An 18,966-nucleotide genomic window follows, 5' to 3' on the forward strand; every position below is an offset into this window, starting at 1 on the left:
GAAAAGCCATGGAGGCAAATAGCACTAAGTAAGAGCAGGACCAAGAAGTGGTCACAGTACACAGTTGTAAATTATGCACATGGGGACAGCAGACATCTGAAATACAATGAATTTGGACTGTTAGCTGCTTTGCATAAAACCTGGCACCCAGCTGAACATGGCTTGGTCCACCCGAGGCAGATCTGAACACTGCACCTAAGATTTGGCACTGCTTGCAAAAAGGGGCTACTATGACTTTCAAAAAGGTTTGCTATTTCGTTTTATACATGTACATACAGATTCTGCATCCAAATCTGGTGAAACTTCTGCAGTGACAATTAGATCTCTCCGTTTTTCAGACTGGGGTAAAATATCTGAAAGAAAACAAGAAAAATCATTCAGCTCTCCTTCAATTATGCATCTACATTCCTAAATACAATTCCAAGAGCATCAATTTCCAGACTTTTACATAATTACACCTATTACTCTAATGAAAAAAAACAATGCATATGCTCTTTGAACAAAGAAAGTTCTGAGTTTTGTACAATTTCTATAGACAGCCTAAACCTGATTTGTGCATAAAAAAAAAAAAAAAAAAAAAAAAAAAAAAAGTTTTAGATGCATTCTACAACAGGATTTTACATATACTATTCATGATCCAGTCCCAGGAAAAATATGAGAAAGTTTTTGTTTTGTTTAAACATATTTCCACATGTGAATATAATAGTACACCTATAGTAAACAACCATCTCCAAAATACACAGCACAGGTCTCATTTGGTGCATTTTCATCTAAATAATTTGATAATAAGCCTGACAGAAATGTTCTGCCTAACATAGAACATAACATCTGTAGCATAACTAAAACAGATTTTTAAAGGTTTAAGAGTGTTTTATGTTATATAGGGCTTGGTTACAATATGTTACCTGATTATTTCCAGGAATGTTAACACAGAAGGTAAAGAATGCCATGAACTCACTTATATGCATGATATAAAAACTTATACAGATTCACATATGCAAAAAATATCACAAGGATTAAAAGCAAGGCATTTAAATACCATAACAAATTATATAATCATTTTGAAGGCAGAGAAAGAAGAGGAAAGAGAAAGAAAAAAGTCTAGCTCTGTGGTATTTGTGTCTTTCTGCAATGCACTTCTATCTCTCAAAACCAAATGTGTCAGGGAAAAACAAACAAACAAAAAAAAAAGGCAGGAAATTCATAGTTCCTAAAGTAACAAACAGTAAAAAACTTAATGAAAGATGAAATTAACATTTTCATTGGAAAAATGACTGCATGAACACATTCAGAAAGCTGCAAGAATTGTATTGTATAATAGGGTCCTGAAAACAACCCACAACTAGTAAGAAGCACATTATGTCTCTTTCTAATAAGAGAGTCATTGGAAAAAAACTATTAAGATAAACAGAGAAATTAAGATTTCATTTTCTTGTGCTCAAAGAAAATTTTTACTTCCTCCAAGATCACCTACTAAAGAAGCCTAAGTCTGTTTCATAGTGCCATGACCACACAACTGGTTCTGACAATTGCATAAGACTCAACACAATCCTTTGCACATGTATGGACAAGAAAATATCTTCCTTTTCTAGCCCTACTTAACCATTTCTCCTTCAGGATGTTTTTTCAAGCAAAGTATGATGCAACTTCTGTTGTGCTATCATCTCTCTGTTAGAAATAGGACACAGACCAATGTTTACATAGATCCTAGAATGGTTTGGGTTGGAAGGGACCTTAAAGACCATCTAATTCCAACCCCTCTGCCATGGGCAGGGGCACTTTCTACTAGACCAGGCTGCCCAAGGCCCCATCCAACCTCGCCTTAAACACTTCCAGGGATGGGGCATCCACAGCTTCTCTAGTAAACTGTGCGTGTGCCTCACCACACGTAAGCTTCTGTTTTTTTCTTGATATTAAACTGAGTCAAACACCTATGGTTAATTGCTTATGTCATCCAGACTGATGCAAGTAACGTTAGAGTTAAGTTACCTTAGCAGTTATGTATTTAAAAATATTTCATCAGTTTGTAATATAAAAACTTCTTCTCAAAAATGTCTAAAACAACTACAGTTCAACAGTTTAATGGTCAGCACTGAACAGAAATACATGACTTATTTATGGAAATAACTGCTCTAAGTTTTTTATATGATGACCTAATTCTAAATGCTTTCCATTTTTGGAAGTCAAAGTGAAACAAAGAAAAATTATTTCCATGTAAGGGTATATGTTTTCAAAACAACACCAGCTCTTACTGCATACATGTGAAATCACAAGACAGAAAAATCAATGGTTCATTTTAAAGATCATGTTTAGAGTAACTGAATGGTGACCAGCACTCAAAGGTATTTTGTATTCAACCAGCTATGATTAACGGTTATTTTAAGACTTAGCTAAAAGATCTAAAAAAAGCCAAAATGAAACACAGCCAAAACATCCTAAACTGAAAGGCATTCTTCATAACTAAGTGAAAAGTTTTCCAACAAGCTTTACATCCAGTTAAACCAGTAAAAAAATTTCATTAGAGCATATCTCCACAATAAAGAGAACATTCATAAAAACTCATCTGAAACCACCACTGCAATACCTTAAATCAGATTAGAAAGATCTTGAGGAAGAAAAAAACAAACAAGCAAGCAAACAAAAAACAACAAATTAAAAACAAATGAGTAAAGTTAAAAGGTCATCAATACTCACAGAAAATATGTCAGTCTTATACTATCACATTTTTACTAGAAAAGTTACAAAGGACGGTTATGTGTTCTTACTCTAAATATCTTCCATACAATGTGTTAAGATAAATACACAAACATTTATTCACTTCATGAAGGGATTTATTCCTTCCATCATGCTATTCTTTCCTTTGGTTATGATAGCCAGACAAAGCATTCAAATACTTATAAGAAGGGCTGTGGTAAAAGCAACAAAATTTTACACACATGCATATATGTTTAAATAACAAATTACTGGGTTTGTTAAATTAAACAAACAACCTAAATTAGTCTATTATAACAATAATTGACAAAGTTATATTTAATTACAAAAAAAAGTCTTTGCACTGTAGAATCAAGCTTCTGAGTGTAGTTTACAAATCTCTTCTCATTTTCTAGGAATTTTCAGCAAAGAAAACCACAACTATTTCTTTAATGCATTTTAAGAACATGCTAACTATCAGCAAGAAGAGATTTTAATTGGTTCTTTCTATTTGTCTAAGACAGTTTTCTGTAGAATCATATGCTTCCAATTCCCTGCGAGAGTTAGATCCACTGTTTAAAAACTCAGTTATGGAAATACAAGTTTTGCATGATCTTTGTAGAAATCATGTGCTGATACTTAACTAACTCAATGCAAATTATGAGAATCAAAGAATATCCTGAGTTGGAAGGGACTCACGAGGATCATTGAGTCCAACTCCTGGCTCCACACAAGACTACCTAAAAAACAAACCATGTATCTGAGAGCGTTGTCCAAACACTTTCTGAACTCTGACAGGCTTGGTACTGTCACCACTTCCCTGAAAAGCCTGTTCCAGAGCATGAAGCCTGTTCCAGTGCCCAGTGTGTGCACTGTGGGTAAATTCCAGTTTACCATGTTAATTTAATTGGCTTTTTGTATCTCTTAGTATGTTTTTCAAATACAATTGCATTTGAAAGAAGCAACAGAAAAGTTGTTTTTAACACAAGTCATTCTTTATTAACTGCATGATGTTTAAGAAAATTTGTAATAACAAAGCAGAGAATTTGACAATATTTCTGCTCTCTCTGAAGTGTGAGAGGTATAGCAGGCTGTTGCTGTGAAATTACTGAAATTTTCTTGCTGTTGGATAGTATATGCAATGTCATTTTTATCATCAACGTCCTTGCATTAATGAGAATTATCTGCAATTGACCGTAAATATCTTGAAAGTTCCAATAGGCATTATGAAAAAATAAATATAAACTGTACATACAAACAAATGAAACCCAGTTGGTTAAACATGAGTACTTTTATATAAATGAGAGTAATATACCTTGTGTTTTCATAGCTTCCCTGATAATTTTCTGAAGCTCTTTCATTTCAGCATTGAATTCTTCATAGTTTACTTCTTTAGACTCAATTCTAGGAGCCTGGAAGAATGAAGGATCAGTTCCAAGGTAGGAACACTGCAGATGTCCATTTTCACTCAGAGTAACTATAACACCCTTCAGATTCCTGCATATTAAAAAAAAAAAAAAAATGTTTTAGAGATTGTAAATAGTCATGGGAGTGATTATAACATTGAATTTATGTTTCTACTGGTCCACCTACAAATCTAATAGAACTTCCTGTTTTTAAGAGATTATTTGACCAAGAGAAAACTACAATATTCTTCAATTCAGATGCATTTATTTATATTACACCTGTTTATTCCACTTGCACCTAAGGACCACTCTGTGCTAGAAGATTACTTAAATATCATCCAAATATTTCAGAATCTGTTTAAATAAGACAAGCAAAGGAAAGGACCAGAACAAACAAGCCAAAACAAGCTAAGTAGACAGTACTGTTGATGTAGCCATTTTTTCCACCAATTGTTACTTTTTTTTTTTTTTTTTTTTTTTTTTTTTTTTTAAGTATGGATATTCAGGTTGGTATGCAGGAAGAGGAAGTAGCTAAACAGAAAACCAAGTAAGGGAAGGGAAAGGATGCATTAGAACACATCACTAATCAATAGAAAAGGTTCATAATCAATGGAAAAGGTTCACAGTGAAGACAGTACTAAGGGCTTTGATGGTATCAGTAGCCCCTACTTATTTTTTGTCTGCTGCTACAACTGTGCTGGCTTCAAGCCCTGGCTGGCTCTTCCCTGCAGTGACTGTCTGTAAGGAGTCCACATGGATCCAGAACATTCCCTTACATTACTCTGGATCAATACGAATGAGTGTTTTACTAGCTATGCTCCAGTCTATTTTCTCTGCAGGGAACAGTATTTTGATAAACCTAAACCTCCAAAAATCCCAATCATACTTTGTTTATATGATCATGTACCACACATATAAAATACCTAGGAAGGCATTTAATAAATTATGGGACTGATGAGACTACTGCCATATTTTGCTTAACTTGAAGGCTATTCAAAAATAGAAGAGGAACTAAACAGTAAAGACGAGCATGGATGGTAACAGCAAAAACTAGGAGAAACCTAACACACTTTATTTTTAAAGCACTCTTAATTAAATAAGTTTATATTTATTTTCATAATCACAAAAAAAAATCATATTCATGCCAATAATTTGCTCTTATTTCATACTTAGAATGTCTTAGAGCAGACAGCCTCTGTGTCAAATACAATTGTCCTTGTATTAATTAAATATAGGTTGAATTGTATGTTTAATTCCTAGATACATAGAACTTAATTTTGATAAGAAAGTATAATGCATTATCCCACTAATTAGATGCACATAAAACGTTTCTTATATAAATGTTCAGCTATAGTTTGTAAAGAAATAAAAAATATTTTACCCTTTATACATTGATGCCATTGAAGAAGCCCAACGAGTTCAATCTTTGTTGAAAAAACAGGTAGATATTTAAAAAAAAGTATTCAGTCTGGTTTCCTACAATGTCCTGTACCATGGGGCTCTAGTACACGCATTGGAAAATTCATTCCAAAATTTTCCAGGGTGAAGTAATTATGAAGTCAACAGGTGTCACTGATTAATTTTGTCAAGTGATGGTTTAATTGTACATTCAGAATTTATTTTTTTTTAAACACAGAATGCTAAGGCCAGTATCCAAGTGTTGGTTTCTGTATTCTAATCAAGCATTCTGGAAAAAAGGTCTGTTGTAGTTGAAATCATCTGAACTCTGTACAGTTTGAATCTCATACAGAAATGATGACCCCATCGGGCTAAGCACTACACAGACAAGCAATTGCCACAGGTGAGCTGGAGCTTTCTCTTTCCACAGACAGTATTTTTTACTCAGTGAATGAAATAGTTCAACCAGAAGATGTATGTATCTCTGGAAATCTTGAGGGGGGGAGAGGGGAGGTGGGGGTTGTTTGTTTGTTTTGACAATAAGTACCTTTGTCTTTTTCTGCAGATGGAACACACAAAACTAAAGTGCCTTCTGGAACATAGTAAAGACTGTAAACACACCATTCCCCTTCTCTATCAGATATGTTCCTCTTAAACAGTCTTGTCTTTTAAAAATACTGTTCCTACTGCCACAGAAATACTTCCAGCAACCTCCTCAATTTTTAGTTTTTAAATATTAACATTCACTACGAAAAACTAAGCAAACTGTAAGAAGAGCTTGTCTTTGTGAGCAGCATAACACTGAGGATGTAAAGTCAACTCCAGCAAATACTTTAAGAAAACAAAGGAGACTTAACTGACTTTCAATTTACCTATCCGGGACCTATGTTAGCAGCCATCCTGCAAATGTGATGGCCTATTTGTGACGTGCAAGCTTTGGGGCTTGCATAAATTTTTTCTGACAAGTTGAAAGTTCTCTGTCCCAGAGTGAGATGAAGATGAACTGAGTACAAGTGTTGGTCTCTCTGGCCACTTGAATTTTCGTTGTACTCCGTATAGTTGGTTGCTTTGCTCAGGACTGGGTCTATTGCTGGGTATACATGCAGGACTGACCAGGTAGGGCTCTGTTCATCCAAGTTTTCTTATGTCCAAAAAGCTCTGTACAACACATACCTGGGATACATTTTCAGAATCTTGAGATAGCACATGTAACAAACACATTGGGCTTACTTGGAGACCTGCACGGGAACAATGCAAGGAGAGAGACTTGCCAACACTTGGGCCATAACTCAATCATTATAAGGTATGCAAGTAACATTTAATGCACAGGATTTCGCCTAATGACTGCCAAGCATTTGCAAAGAACTGTGCCATATTGGCCATAGGTGAAGAAAAGTCCTTAAGAAGGGATATTGTTGAGGCAGATAAAGGGAAGTTGAAACTTCCATGCTTCCAAGTACACTCTCACTATTTGCTATTTAGTTACAATAAATAATGTCTAAATTATTATAATAACTACTAAAAAGTTCCATATGACCTTGTTCCATAAGTAAAGAAAAAAATGACACCTGAACACAACACAATTTTAAAATTTCTTTCCTGAGGCTATGAATCCATTAAGCTAAAAAGGAAAGCTCCATGAAGACGTCTGAATGTGAATCAAAGGAGATGAAAAAAATCTAGCTACATTGTTAGTAATAAATCTTTGATGATATACTACTAAAGTATAAGATTCAAAACTGGTTTGTAAATATAATCCTTCCCTACGTATCTTTAAAATTGACAGTCATCTGCAGATAAATTACTCTATCAAATGAAATCAAATCAAATCAATGAGGTGATTTCCCTGTAAAAATGATGGTTTTCTTAATGACTTGAAGTTTGTCAGCAAAAAGCTTATATTACAGAATGAACATTCAAAAACTCCACCATAAAATAAGCTCACTTTGACCAGCTTTCCTTTCAGCCATGACGTTCTTTAATTTTTCACCAGTTCAGAGACAAAAGCATTGGTTTAAGAAAGCAGCATAAGTAATGACACTTTTCCTTTGCTTCAGTTAGCGTTCTGTTACGTCCTAAAAAAGACTTTTCAATATGAAACATATACAAATGTTTTTTAAAAAATGTTTTTGTTTTGTTTTGTTTTAGTGATCATCCCTTGTTAATGCTGTCCGTGAATTTGTATATTAACAGAAACAATAAGAGAAATATGGCTATCAAGTTGTAACATATGATTTATAACACATTAATTTCTCTGTTGAAGCATTTGTCAGCCAGTCAAGACTGCCTTATTTCTCAAGCTTTTCTAACAGTGGTTAAAGACAGCAAGGGGAAGGGGGAGTGTATTTAACATTTTTATAGTAGTTTCCCCACAGCTACTGCATTCATGCAATATCCCTGCAAATGCCATTACTTCATTTGGCACATTCTACACACAATCTGGAATTTCAATTACTTGTTAAATTTCTTTTATTGTAAACTCCCCCCCCCCCCTTTTTTTTTTTAAATATATATCACACAATAGTCAAAGTAATAGCAAATCCAAGGGGACACTTTAATAGTAAGGAACTTGAAGTATGAAACAAATTATTCTGGTATCTAAAATAACTTTACAGTACAAAGCAACTCCTACTCACATATGGTAATAATTTGAAAAAAAATCTTTTATTGGATTCTGGGTAATAATAGTGGCATATGCTTTCTGTAGGTCTTCTCTTACTAAACAAATTGCTCACAACATTTCTTAAAGAAATTAAAATGCTTTGCATGTTTCCAGTTATATAAAACCAAATTGATCAGTCAAACAACTGACTTAGAATTACATATTGAACTTCTGAGTTCCACTTGAAGAGAAACCTAAGCCTTGGACAAGGTCTGATTATTGACAATATTTACAGTTTTAATTATTTATGTTTATAGTACCAAATAAAACTTCTACCTCAATTTCAGAAGCAGTCTTTGCAATTAGTATTACTCACATCCATAATTTTATCAAACAAAATCTCGGCAGCGCTACTTTTAGTCACTTATTGATAATGAATTATTTATAAACAACTGAATTCAGAAAATAAATCCTGAATTGTGCTCCAACATTGTAAACCTCATTCTCTTCTCATTTTATCACCCTCTGAAGTAATTACATGCAACAGCAAAACTACAATTTCACCTTTTTGTTTAGTGCTTTTGGAAAAACAGTTATTTTACATCTCTCTACCATTTTGACATCATTTTAGTCATAACTGCATGAAGTATTTGATAAAATGCTGAAGGAAGACCAGACTACTTTTAATAAAGTAAGAACTTTCTAACATGAACTAATGCAAGTAAAGGTCAAAAGCCCATCTTACTCTGTTATTTAACATATACTCTGAAATCCAACCCTCAAGGAGCTGAATGTTCAAAGTATCACTGTGGCAATTACTCACAGCTACAACCTATCTTTAACTGTAACTGGGGATCTCTGGATCTCCCTTACACTCCTCTGAAAATCCTTTCCTCACTAAAAACCTATTCAATTTTACATAGAAAAGGTAATCTTTGAATGTGTATGACTTTACCATATTGCTAAAAATCTGTTTGCTCTCAGAAGTTAGAATTCTTTCAAGGCTATTTATATTACATATTTAACATGATTTACACACTCTAAAGAGGGTATTTAAAGATAATGTAAGTATGTATTCAATTGTAATTATTTACTAATATGTATCATAATGAGCATAATTAAGTGCTCTACCTCTAAAGAAAATCATTCTTTGTCCTTCCCATTTATGACCTAATTTTGGATTGGTGATTTTAACAGAATGTCAGACAAATCCAGTTTAAAAATATATATATAGAAATGCATGCAAGAGGAAAGGTGAAATGAAACATGATTTCATCATAATAACCTGTGGAAAAGCAGTTTAAAAAAATGTTACGACTAAGCCACCAGGTCAAAACATATCCTTTATTACAAGCACGGATAGTTAGCGAATAAAACTTGAATTTGGGCAGAATGTTGCCATTTTAAATGTTTGCAGGATTCTCAGATCCTAGCACTTATACAGTACTCTCACTCTCTAGGAGTGGAGATATTTTCACTAGCCACATAACTTCAGCACCTTTACACAGTAACATCATGCAGCATACATGCAAACCAGCAACTTACTGGAAGACAAGTTCAGACAGTTGTTGAGCTGGTTTAGTTTTCCATTCGCAAGAGACTCTTTGCCTAAACTGATATGCTGTCTGATGACAAAATAAAATAAAATAAAATAAAATAAAATAAAATAAAATAAAATAAAATAAAATAAAATAAAATAAAATAAAATAAAATAAAATAAAATAAAATAAAATAAAATAAAATAAAATAAAATAAAATAAAATACCATTACTCATAAGACACATAAGTTTGGGTCTCATTACACATAAGTTTGGGTCAGGGGTCTTTTCAACCAGACCGCTGCTGCCACCTGCGGGCCAGCACAACGTGCTTCCACAAGGCTTGCACGGACAAGCCTTTTTATTTGTTTGTTTAACAGGGATAGTGTACTAGCCTGACAGTTTAAATGTAAGAGGTCACAACAGCTTAATGAACGCAGTCACAGATTTCCATGCTCATCATCATCACCTGGTTCCTTAAAGTGATGGTGCTGCCCAGTTAGACACACAATTTAAGCTCATGCTACAAATTACATATAGGAAATTTATCTTTTCTAATGGACTAAGCAATGTAACATCTTTTTGTTTAAAACAAATCAAAACAGTAAGGTATTTAAAACAGTCAAGGTATTTAATAAAAACTCAAGTAGCCAGCTATGGAACAATACAGATTTAAAATTATCATTCATCACAGAAGAGAATAAAAGTAGAATATTCAAAGTGATGCCACAGGCCTCTAAAAATACATGATCTTGCTTTAGGCAAAAACATAAAGAGTTCTGAAGTATAAGATCCAAAGAAAAGTTCCTAACTTCTATATTTCATTTCAAACTATCACTCACTGTCATCTAAGACATTGAGTGACAGTATCTGAATTAAAATTAAAAATAAAGACTGGTAAGAAAATATGATGCCTTTAAATAAGAATGCAGCCTCTTAGTCAGACCTCTAAGAGAAATTAAATTGTGATTTCATTTATGGCAGTACCAATGCTAGGAGTGATAGAGAAATTACAAACAACTGACAGCTAACAAGCATTCCTACACTTGATTCCCTCTTAGATCTGAAACAAAAACTGTTGTTTTGTTGTTGTTTTCCATTTGTACTCTTTCTCCTGAAGTTTAAAATATGTCTCAAGGCCAAGCTCCCTCACAGAATGATAGAATATCCCAAGTTGGAAGGGACCTACAAGGATCATTGAGTCCAACTCCTGGCAGCACACAGGTCAGCGGCTGACAGGTACACTGCAGCTTCCAAAAGCTCATTAAAGACTATACCAAAAGGTGGCCGCTACAACACTGTGAATATAGTACCTGGGATCTTCAAACGTTTACCCTTCATCTAACCCATCTAACTTCGTCTTTTCCTAGTTCCAGGTAGTGGTTAAGTCCATTACACTCCAGGCAAGCTGGAGCTGTCCCTAGCATCTGTTTCTAAGGACAGGTAAGAAATGCAAAGGGTTGTACTGACAAAATCTACACTATGAAGAGTTTATTGTTTCAGTAAAAACTTTTTCTTAACTATGGCCTTCATATAAGCTCTTTAATATTAGACTATATGTGGGGAAAATTAGACAGCTACCTACAGAGTACAAAGAGGATAGATAATAAGACTAACCATAATGACAGGTATCACAAGTTTTGGAAGATCAACAGCTATGGACATGTATTTTTAAGCATCATAAAACTGCATTTCAAGAAACCATTTGTGAGGTTTGTTTTAGTCATATTCCATAAGACGCATGAGCTTAATACAAACAAAGCTACACATCTTACAAACAAAACCACTGTTTAGTGATTATTATGTTACATTAGCATTCTAACTAGTATTCTAACCCATCATGTTTCAACAGTGCGGTGTTTTTTTTGTTTGTTTGTTTTTGTACTGCATACTGCCTCCTAACCAGCATCATCACATACAATCATTTCTAAAAATGTCAGTCTGTTGCAGAGACCCTTGGACTTCCAAGTTAATCAAATCTGAAGGGGGGGGGGGTTGCACCTTTTTCCACTTTTGGTGGCCCCTTAAATTCTGTGCACTCAGTCAGATTCAGCTCTCTTTCTAATGCTCTTCCCTCAGGGCAACAGCAAATCACTCCCTGTGGAGCAAAGAAAATCACTAGCATCTGAACTTCTGCCACTGGTTTCATATATGCCCCACAAATTCAAGTAAGTTTTGTGAGTTTTAGGGTGTTTAAGGAATGTAAGTATAGCAAACAAATATCTTTACAGCAAAAAATTTACTCTAAAAAGATTGAATCGTTACATAACTTTAGAAACACTGAACTCCAGAAATTAATTTCTACATTTTCCTCTTCAGCTCTTCACGCTTTTATACGGATGTGCCTGCAAACTTAAAAATACACCAGCATTTCAGGCTGGAAAAAATCCATATGCGATTATTTTTAACAACACTTATCATTGTCCCCTTACCCTGTCTTGTAAAGGGCAATACTGCTCTTTAAAAGGAAATCTGTCACTCTGCACTGCTAGATGGCTCTTGCCTTCATAGCTTAACATGTATATCCCAGCTGCTAGTCCTCACATGGAAAAAAAAAAAAGAAAATCATTCATGTTAATAGCATAATACTCAAGACTCTCAAAATCAGCAGCCCTAGACTGTTCATAATGACTGTTTCTCAAACAAGCCTTGCACCTTCCTTGGCTGAGCAAATGTCACAATATATCCGTAACTCCAGCCCACTGCTAAATACTGACCTCCAACATCAAGTTCAAAATCTGATAGTTATGTTCCACTCTAAGGTAAGATGAAGAAGCAGAGAAATTGCAGGCTAACAAAAAAAAAAAAAAAAAAGCCCACCCCACACAGTATTTTTGTTAAAGAAAATATTAAAGTTTTTAATGTTGTATTTTATATTAAATATATTGATATTTATTACATATTAATACTTATATAATATTAATAATGACTGTATATTAAAGAATAAGAGGGGAGAATTATTTACCTTCTTGTTCTTGAGCAGTTAGAATTTCCACTTTTAAGGCTTTCTCTAGAACTACGAGGGTAGGAATATTTTACCTATTATTATAAAGAAAGCCAAAACCCTTACAAAACCACATGACTATAAAAACTAGGCTTTTTTAAAAAGCAAATAGGTGACATGCAGTAAAATTAGGAGAACTGGCAACACGGGCATGTGATTAATATTATACCATATATATACAATTTGAAACTTTAACTTGCTAGAAAACCTCAGTCATGAATCGGGATACACTGGACTTGGCATATCTATGCTTTTTTGCAGGATCAGAATCCTGCTAAGGTAAAAACAAAACAATCAAATCCACATTTTGTGGCTGTGTAAACTACACACATTAAAATTATCTTCTTGAAAGACTTTTAAAAATTGCAATATTTTGTACTGTTGTCTCTTGACAAAGGCAGTGGTAATTCAGAGATGAAAAACAGATGCAATCATTTTCTTTTTTCCTAAAAACGTATCTTTAAAATGCAATTATGTTTAAGTAAAAAGACTGTAGAAGTTTCTGCATTTAACTTCTCAAATCAGGCAACATATTTTTACAGAACACTCAAATAAAAATTTATATATATACACGCATATAACTGAACAGTTCATACTGTGCGTCATAACTGGCATTGCTTCTATTACAGTGCTACTATGCAGAAAAAGGAAAAATCTTTCAGCAAACTATAAAGTTTGATTCCTGCAGTTTTCTTTCCATAAAACCATGTAATAAGTGCTAAGTTTTGTTGTTTTTATATGTAAGTTTTGCCATTTTTATATGATGATTCTTTAACAGTTGTGGTAGCTGTGGTGATGTCAGTTATAATAAGGAATAACAGATGGGCTGGAATGAAGAACAAAGTATTTTCTACCATGTGGATAGCTAAGAAAATTCAATGAGACAGGTTTTATTTTGACTCCACCCACTATTACCCTATATATGATTGCACTTTTACACCTTATATACTTTATGTAACTACAATATTTCTTCATATTTTACCCAGTTAAATTCAGTTCCTGTTGCCTTTCCACTGTTTGGAGAGCCCAGCTACACAAAGTGCATTCACCTAACCACCCAATATACTATGACTCTGTGCCAGAGAATGAGTTTTAATATCAAGTTCATATTTGGACCAGACTGATAGTTTCTCACTTGCAAATTGATTTCAGATTTTAATTTTCTTTAAAAAATAATATTGGAAGCTAAAACTTCATAAAATAATGCATATTTTCAAGCAATGGTTATATACCAGGCTCCTGAATGCCTGTCTTTTGATTGATGTATTTCAAACTGTTCAGTCTGATAGGCTACCTGTGATTCCAAATCTGGGAAATAAACAAAACATTGAAGAATTTAAGCACTACTGCATGCTCTCTTCTTTGTGGAGACAGGTTGTTGAAGCAGAGACTTGCATATAAACTTTTTTGAGATAACATACCATAAAGTTACAAGTGTGTTAGCCATGTCAGGCGCAAGTTATTACTCATATATGGAAGATAAGTCCTCCAGTCTACCAGTGAACAACAGTCACTAGGGAACTGTGAATTTATACTTCATTAGACAAATAGGTATACAAACTATGTATCTCCTCCCAAGTCATTTTAATATTATGAAATACTATCAAATCAGAAAATCCAAAAGGTGTATTGGATTAAACGTTTTTCTAGAAAGAAAAAAAAAAAAGTAATTCTCTTCATGGACGTGATTCTGTGTGATTCTGTGACACACACTCAAATAACTCTAAAATTATTTTTTCTTTTCTTTTGGGCTAAAGATGAGATTGTTTTTAAATGCAATAAATATATTGTTCAGTTTTGCATTCCTCTTCAAAATGCAAACCCTCGTATCCCTAACGCAGTCTGAAGTGCAGCAGCACTTATCAGTTGGATATGTTTAAAGTCTACTGGAGGCGATATAGGGGCAATCCCTACCAGTCATCAGAGTCACCAGAGCAGTATTTCTCAGCCTCACATGTCAAGCTGCAGACTCATGGGGAGAGATGAAATAGAAACAAACTAGTGGAATACACAGTAAACTGCTAATCCAGAAAATAATAATCATCATCATCATCATCGCCCAACCCCTCCTTACACGTTCTTTTGAACCCAGGGTGCAAGCATCAAAAATTTTTTTGCAGGCACTCCTTGCTGTTCTTAAGATCCTAAAAGAGCCAAGGCCAAGAAAAATAACATTGATGGTTCAAAGGAAAGAGGCAGCTAGAAGTAAAATTATAACTTAGCCCATAGCTAGAGACTATTGCTTCAGTAAAGTAACAGTTATTGTTTCCAAAAGACTTTTAAATATTTCAAAATATTGTAAAAATATTCTTTTGTACTGTACCTGCATAACTGTAACACAAGTTGGGATTTACCAAGAGATGAAAAAGCACAGTTACCTACCATCACCACATGGAACAATACATGCATAGTATTCAGACATGCACAAACTAATGTTAGGAGTTCAGATGTGACCGCTACATAGTCAAGCCTACAGCAATCATACATAGAGAAGTAGTAAGAACAACTAAAAAAAGACAAAATTTCAAATTTTCATTTTCAAATGTCAGTTGTAGATATAGCACTTAGCATAAAACAGCTTTCTGATTGCAAACTGAGCAAAATACAGAATCAGTGATGAAAACATGGAACCCTGTGATATTTTTACATGGTCATTCCTCAGTATAAACATTGGTAAATTTCAAGTTCATAAAGAACTGAAGTGTGGATAAAGCTTACTAAGTAACCTTGCTTGCCATTCGGAACATTTGAAGTCTACTTTTATTTCTTGACTTTTCAATAATTGCTTTTGTTTAAAAAAAATATAAATATATATATGTGTGTGTGTATATATATATATATATATTTATATTAATTTCTACCCTCCACCCCAAATAATGGAAGTATATTTACAAGTTTAACTCAACCTAAAATGTTGGCTTCTGGAACTTTTAATATTTTTAAGAAGCTCTGAAATTTTTATTCTTTAAAGGTGATAAATTACTCCTGAACTACAACAATAAAAAATAAAAATAAAAACACCAGCACCACACTTTTCCAGACTACCTTATATTTGTTCCTCAGAGAACATACTGCTCCATAACCAAGTAAAATGATATTCACCTTACAAGTAAATGAAAGGAAAAGCAGTATTCTAGTAACTTTCACCAACCTGTTCATACCTGTCAACCCTTCATAATAAAAGGAACCCCAAGTTTTACAAGGTATATGTATCATTTTGCAGGTTATTTGCTTCAGCAATCTTTCTTCTATAAATTATAGTCTTTTTGCTCACAGACACAATACATATAGAAGCTTACAAAAGATAATGTTGGTTTCCGTGTTTTCATTTCCAGGTGCAGATCCTAAAAACGAGGCACCACATATGCAAATCATCTTTAAATCAATTTAAAGCACTATAGGTGGCAGTAAAGTTTTTTCTTTGGGGCATTTCTAATTAAATTCCAGTGAAGCTGAAGGTGAAAATATCCCTCATTTAAATATAACGTTCACTGATAAACTGGTTCCTAAAGGAATCCCCGGTAGATGAAACATAGAAGGAAAAAAATATTTTTCCTAAAACACATCCCCTGAATCCTGAGAGAGGGCTGGTTTACTGTTAGAATCATGTGTCTGTAGATAATTTTCCCCTTTTCCCCTATACATTTACTAGCAGACTTCATTTCTTGATGGATAGCCCAGAGCACAATGAATGAAAACTAGGGCAACATTCAATACCACCTGGGGGAGCTGGGGAGAAGGTGTATTTGAGAAAATCTATGCCAGTTTACAAGTAAAAAAAAAAAATAGGCTACCTTTTTAGTATTTGGAAGGTTTTCAGATCAAACAAGAAGGACATGTACAATCAAAACCAAGTAGTAAAATTAAGACTAGCCAGCTTAAAAAATAATAATAATAATTAAAAAAAAAAAAAAAAAGTTCAGAAAAACAAAGTCCTAGATTTAGAGTGTTCATGCTTTCCTGTTGCAAAAACAGATTTCTAACTTGGAAGCAATCAAAACAGAAATCCCTTTCCTCAGACTACATCCAAGCTATAACGTTGTTATCTATGTGGTTTTAACTCAACACACAGTGGCATTTCAGATGTTTGTGATGGAAACATCCCTGAGGCTAGCAACATGAGCTATTTTGCTTCAGACTGAATGCACCTTAACATAATGTTCTAGTTTCAGGCCAGCCAGGTCAGAGTAATACTTAGTGCAATCAATCCGCCATTAAAACATGGTACTCTTAGGAACAGCTTTGCCAAGTGAATCAGTGTCAAATAAATAGAAAAGTGGATGGTCTAAGCATTTTAATCCACTCCAAGGGCCTTTTATGGTCAAGCGTACAGAGACAGGATAATTCAGGCACAGAAAAACAAATATGACCTCTAATAGGCCCTTAAAAAGTGGCTTTTGCTACTTTCTCAAAAAGTTATTTCAGATGATTCAGACAAACATAACCCACCTTTGTGATGGGGAAAGGATTAAGTCACTTGACTTTACAGGCTCAAATCCCTGGCAATAGGTAAAGAATGCCTTTCATGTAAGGCATTTGAGCCAACAGGAACTTTAAACAACCTTGTCAGAAGCACATTCTTACAGGCCTAGTCCTCACACAATTACCTGAATAATGGGAGAGGGTGAGAGGAAAATCTAATACATCTAATACGAAACACCAAAAAGTGACTGCATCAAATCTTTGAACATAAAAAGATATTGCTCATGAAATTTCCTTTGCAAAAGAGATGCTGAGGTGCAGTAAAGGTCTTGGCAAAGAGGTCTCTCCAGTGAAAGAGAGAAATCTAAATTAAAGGATAAGACAAAAGGGAATAGCAGTTGAAGTCAATGCAGAGAAGATGTATATAACTATGTGGGGCAGCAAGCACATATTGGTGCTCACAGTTACTGTTACAACATTGAAAAATGAGGTGGAATAGGTATTCTTGCAACTGCTTTGTGTAACTTCCCAAATTCCAGCGGTTTTAACTGCATCATATGGACAGCTTCTCTTCAAAGCACTCTAGAAGGGTGTGGGGTTTTTGTTTGTTGATTTTTGTTTTGTTTTGTTTTTAATGTGGGTTTGTTTGTTTGTTGGGGGGGGGGGGAGGGAGGTCTTTCGTTTGTTTTAAATGAACTCAGGCAGAACACCTAGACCATCTTGAAGAATTTCAGCCTCAGAGAGAATGCTTTTGTACAGTTAGAGCTTTAAGAATAACGACCCAGAACTTTTCAGTTAGAAGCTGAATGTGTGCTATGACCTAGCAGTTTAAATTAATCCAAATTTTCAGTGCGAGTGGTTACGCCGTTGAAACAATCCAGGCAGCGTTAAGCATTTAGGACTCCCCCTGACATTAAAACAATGTCATCAACATTGTTATTAAGTATTACACATTAATAGAACCAGAATATAAACCTCTAACAAAATAAGGGACAAACTTTTAAAACAGTGATTAGAACTGAACTTTCAGTTCAGTGACAATAGTTATAGAGATCTTCAGGTAAAATCCAGAGTAAGATAAAATCTCAAATTTTTGCCTGTAGTTCAAGTTTCTGATCAAAAGTTATTATAGGAAAATTTGCTTTTCAACTCCCTGACAGACAACATTAATGTTTTTACAACAGAAGAAAAGCAAAATGTCTAGTTCAACAGCTTAAAAATACATCATTTTTACATTACAGACACACCTTACTAAAAATGTTACTGGTAACCACTTATTTTTGATTCTACTTTTTCCTTGTATGATTCTGAAAGTGGTGTCATGGAAACCAAGCACTTTATCTTTGAGTTTAATCCCAAAGGTTGTAATGTGTTATTATCATTATTTACAAACCGGTATTGCAATAGGGAAATACTGCATTTCACATTATTGTGAGAGGAAAAATAAAATCATAACAAGTAAGGAAGAGCACATTAAAAACACAAGTTACTTAGTCAGTTGAAATTCTCTGAAGCACTTGAAGGGCTGATCTTAGAAGCAGACTATCAAGATTACAGGATAAAGTATATGACTGCCATTATGAAGGCAATCATTACCCCTTCCCCAAGGGAATTTACATAAAATAGCTTCTAATAATGTTTTTCTTACCCAGAAACCCAGAGAACTGTAATAGATGTTATATGCCAACAAAAAAAAAGATACAGATGAACATACATGATCTGTAAAGATAACTGCTTTCAGAGTGCTCCATTTACTTTTCAAGTATTGCAATAAAAATGGAAAGCATGTGAAAATAATTCTTTGACATAGGTCATATTTAAGGCACTTCCATCTCTCAGCAGTATAGGATTAACAACTCTATGGTTATTAAAGTAGTTAATATTATTTATGTTACAGTAGTGCTC

General features: G+C 34.1%; 1 protein-coding gene across 10 annotated transcripts in view; it reads right to left on the bottom strand.

Moving 5' to 3' along the window:
* BBS9 (Bardet-Biedl syndrome 9) overlaps positions 1–18,966 on the bottom strand; it is a 315,416-nt gene that overhangs the window by 256,672 nt on the left and 39,778 nt on the right. For all 10 annotated transcript variants that reach the window (XR_003495378.3, XM_072033266.1, XM_072033263.1 and 7 more), the window contains 2 exons: positions 4,007–4,188; positions 277–353 (listed from right to left, as the gene is read on the bottom strand). Coding sequence is in view for 9 of the 10 variants with exons in the window: in XM_072033266.1 (XP_071889367.1) it covers positions 277–353; positions 4,007–4,188 (259 nt within the window). In the remaining variant the exon portion in view is untranslated. The remainder of the gene's footprint in view (positions 1–276; positions 354–4,006; positions 4,189–18,966) is intronic.

The sequence above is a fragment of the Anas platyrhynchos genome, chromosome 2 (assembly GCF_047663525.1).
Source record: "Anas platyrhynchos isolate ZD024472 breed Pekin duck chromosome 2, IASCAAS_PekinDuck_T2T, whole genome shotgun sequence".
Classification (NCBI taxonomy): domain Eukaryota; kingdom Metazoa; phylum Chordata; class Aves; order Anseriformes; family Anatidae; genus Anas; species Anas platyrhynchos.